The following is a 1,282-nucleotide window of genomic DNA, read 5'->3' as shown; positions in this document are numbered from 1 at the left end:
GGTCCCCCAGTGTCCGGCACCTCCCGCCCACAGGCCGCAGCCCAGCGCAGACGCCCACCTGCTCCCAAGGCCAGGGCACCCTGAGGGGCTGTCTGCCCTCGCCCACCCCAGACTAGAGGTCAGAGGTCAGCTGCCCCCTCACCGAGATGACGGTGTCGCCCTGGCACTGCTGGGACAGGTCTCGGACGCCACTCACGAAGAGCCTATTGGTGGTGACGTAGGCCTTGCCAGCCTCGATCACGCCGCTGCACAGCTTCACCAGCTGCGGACAGGACGACGGATGGGGCAACACTCACGCCACCAAGAGGCCAGGACACAGGGGCAGGGACCCAGACAGGGCAGCCGGAATTCAGCTCAGGGTCGGGTCCGTCAGTGCCCAGGACACAGCTGCCCCCGAGCAGCCCCGGGTGGGAAGGGAAGGCCACTGCCCGCCTGCCCGCCCACCCTCCTGAGCCCACCTGGCACTGGGGGACAGCTTGGCATGCCCCAGGCCTCGGCTCCAGGGTGGGAGGTGGGAGGGAAGCCAAGAGCAGGGAACCCAGGGCCAGGGGGGGCGTGTGGTCCTGGACAAGGGTCAGCAGGACCCAGCCAGCGAGGGGCTCAGGGGTGCCACCCCTCCTTCCTCCCTCTGGCTTTGAAGCCTGTGCCCTCCTCCCTCCCCTGCCTGTGCCCTTGGCCCCTAACCCAGGCACTCGGAGGCACAGCCCCCTGGCAGCTGCCCCCGCCCCCCGCCAAGGTCCCCCACCCTGCTTGGCTTGGCGGGAGGAGACCCGGCAGACACAGGTGTGCGTGTGGGATGCACACCCCGGTATGGGTGTGACAGGCCGGTGACGGACAGGCCCACGTGCTGTGCACACGCGTACTTGCACTCACACCGGTGGCCATGCGCGAGCTGGGCCAGGGCCGCGTGTTGGACAGGGAGAGTAGCCCCGGGCCCTCCGTGTGCCCCCAAGCCCCCCTCACCTTGTCCAGTTTGGCCTCGATCTCAACCACGTCCGTTTCCACCTCGTCGATAGTTGCCCTGCGACAGGGACAGGGTGGCTGGAGACCCGCCTGCAGCGAGCCTCCCCCACTGACGCAGCTCGGCCTCGTCTCCCAGGCACCGCCCCAAAGGGGTCAGCAGTGGGAAGGGGCTACTCTGCCGACGGTCACTGGCTCCTGCAGGCCCACCTGCCTCCACACGCCCCTCAGACAGACCAGGAGGTGGAGGGTGGCGGTGAGGGGGGATGGAAGAGGGAGGGGGAGAGGGGGCAGGACTGGGACCGTGACTCCAGAGCCGCAG

General features: G+C 69.3%; 1 protein-coding gene across 1 annotated transcript in view; it reads right to left on the bottom strand.

Moving 5' to 3' along the window:
- ACAP3 (ArfGAP with coiled-coil, ankyrin repeat and PH domains 3) overlaps window positions 1-1,282 on the bottom strand; it is a 14,327-nt gene that overhangs the window by 9,184 nt on the left and 3,861 nt on the right. The window contains exons 3-4 of the mRNA XM_024760260.1: window positions 964-1,021; window positions 143-262 (exon numbers count right to left, since the gene is read on the bottom strand). Coding sequence (XP_024616028.1) covers window positions 143-262; window positions 964-1,021 — 178 coding nt within the window. The remainder of the gene's footprint in view (window positions 1-142; window positions 263-963; window positions 1,022-1,282) is intronic.

The sequence above is a fragment of the Neophocaena asiaeorientalis genome, unplaced genomic scaffold (genome assembly GCF_003031525.2).
Source record: "Neophocaena asiaeorientalis asiaeorientalis breed wild unplaced genomic scaffold, Neophocaena_asiaeorientalis_V1.1 scaffold489, whole genome shotgun sequence".
NCBI classification, from domain to species: Eukaryota; Metazoa; Chordata; class Mammalia; order Artiodactyla; family Phocoenidae; genus Neophocaena; species Neophocaena asiaeorientalis.
Note: the sequence above shows the minus strand (reverse complement) of the source record. Positions and strands in the feature narration are given on the sequence as shown.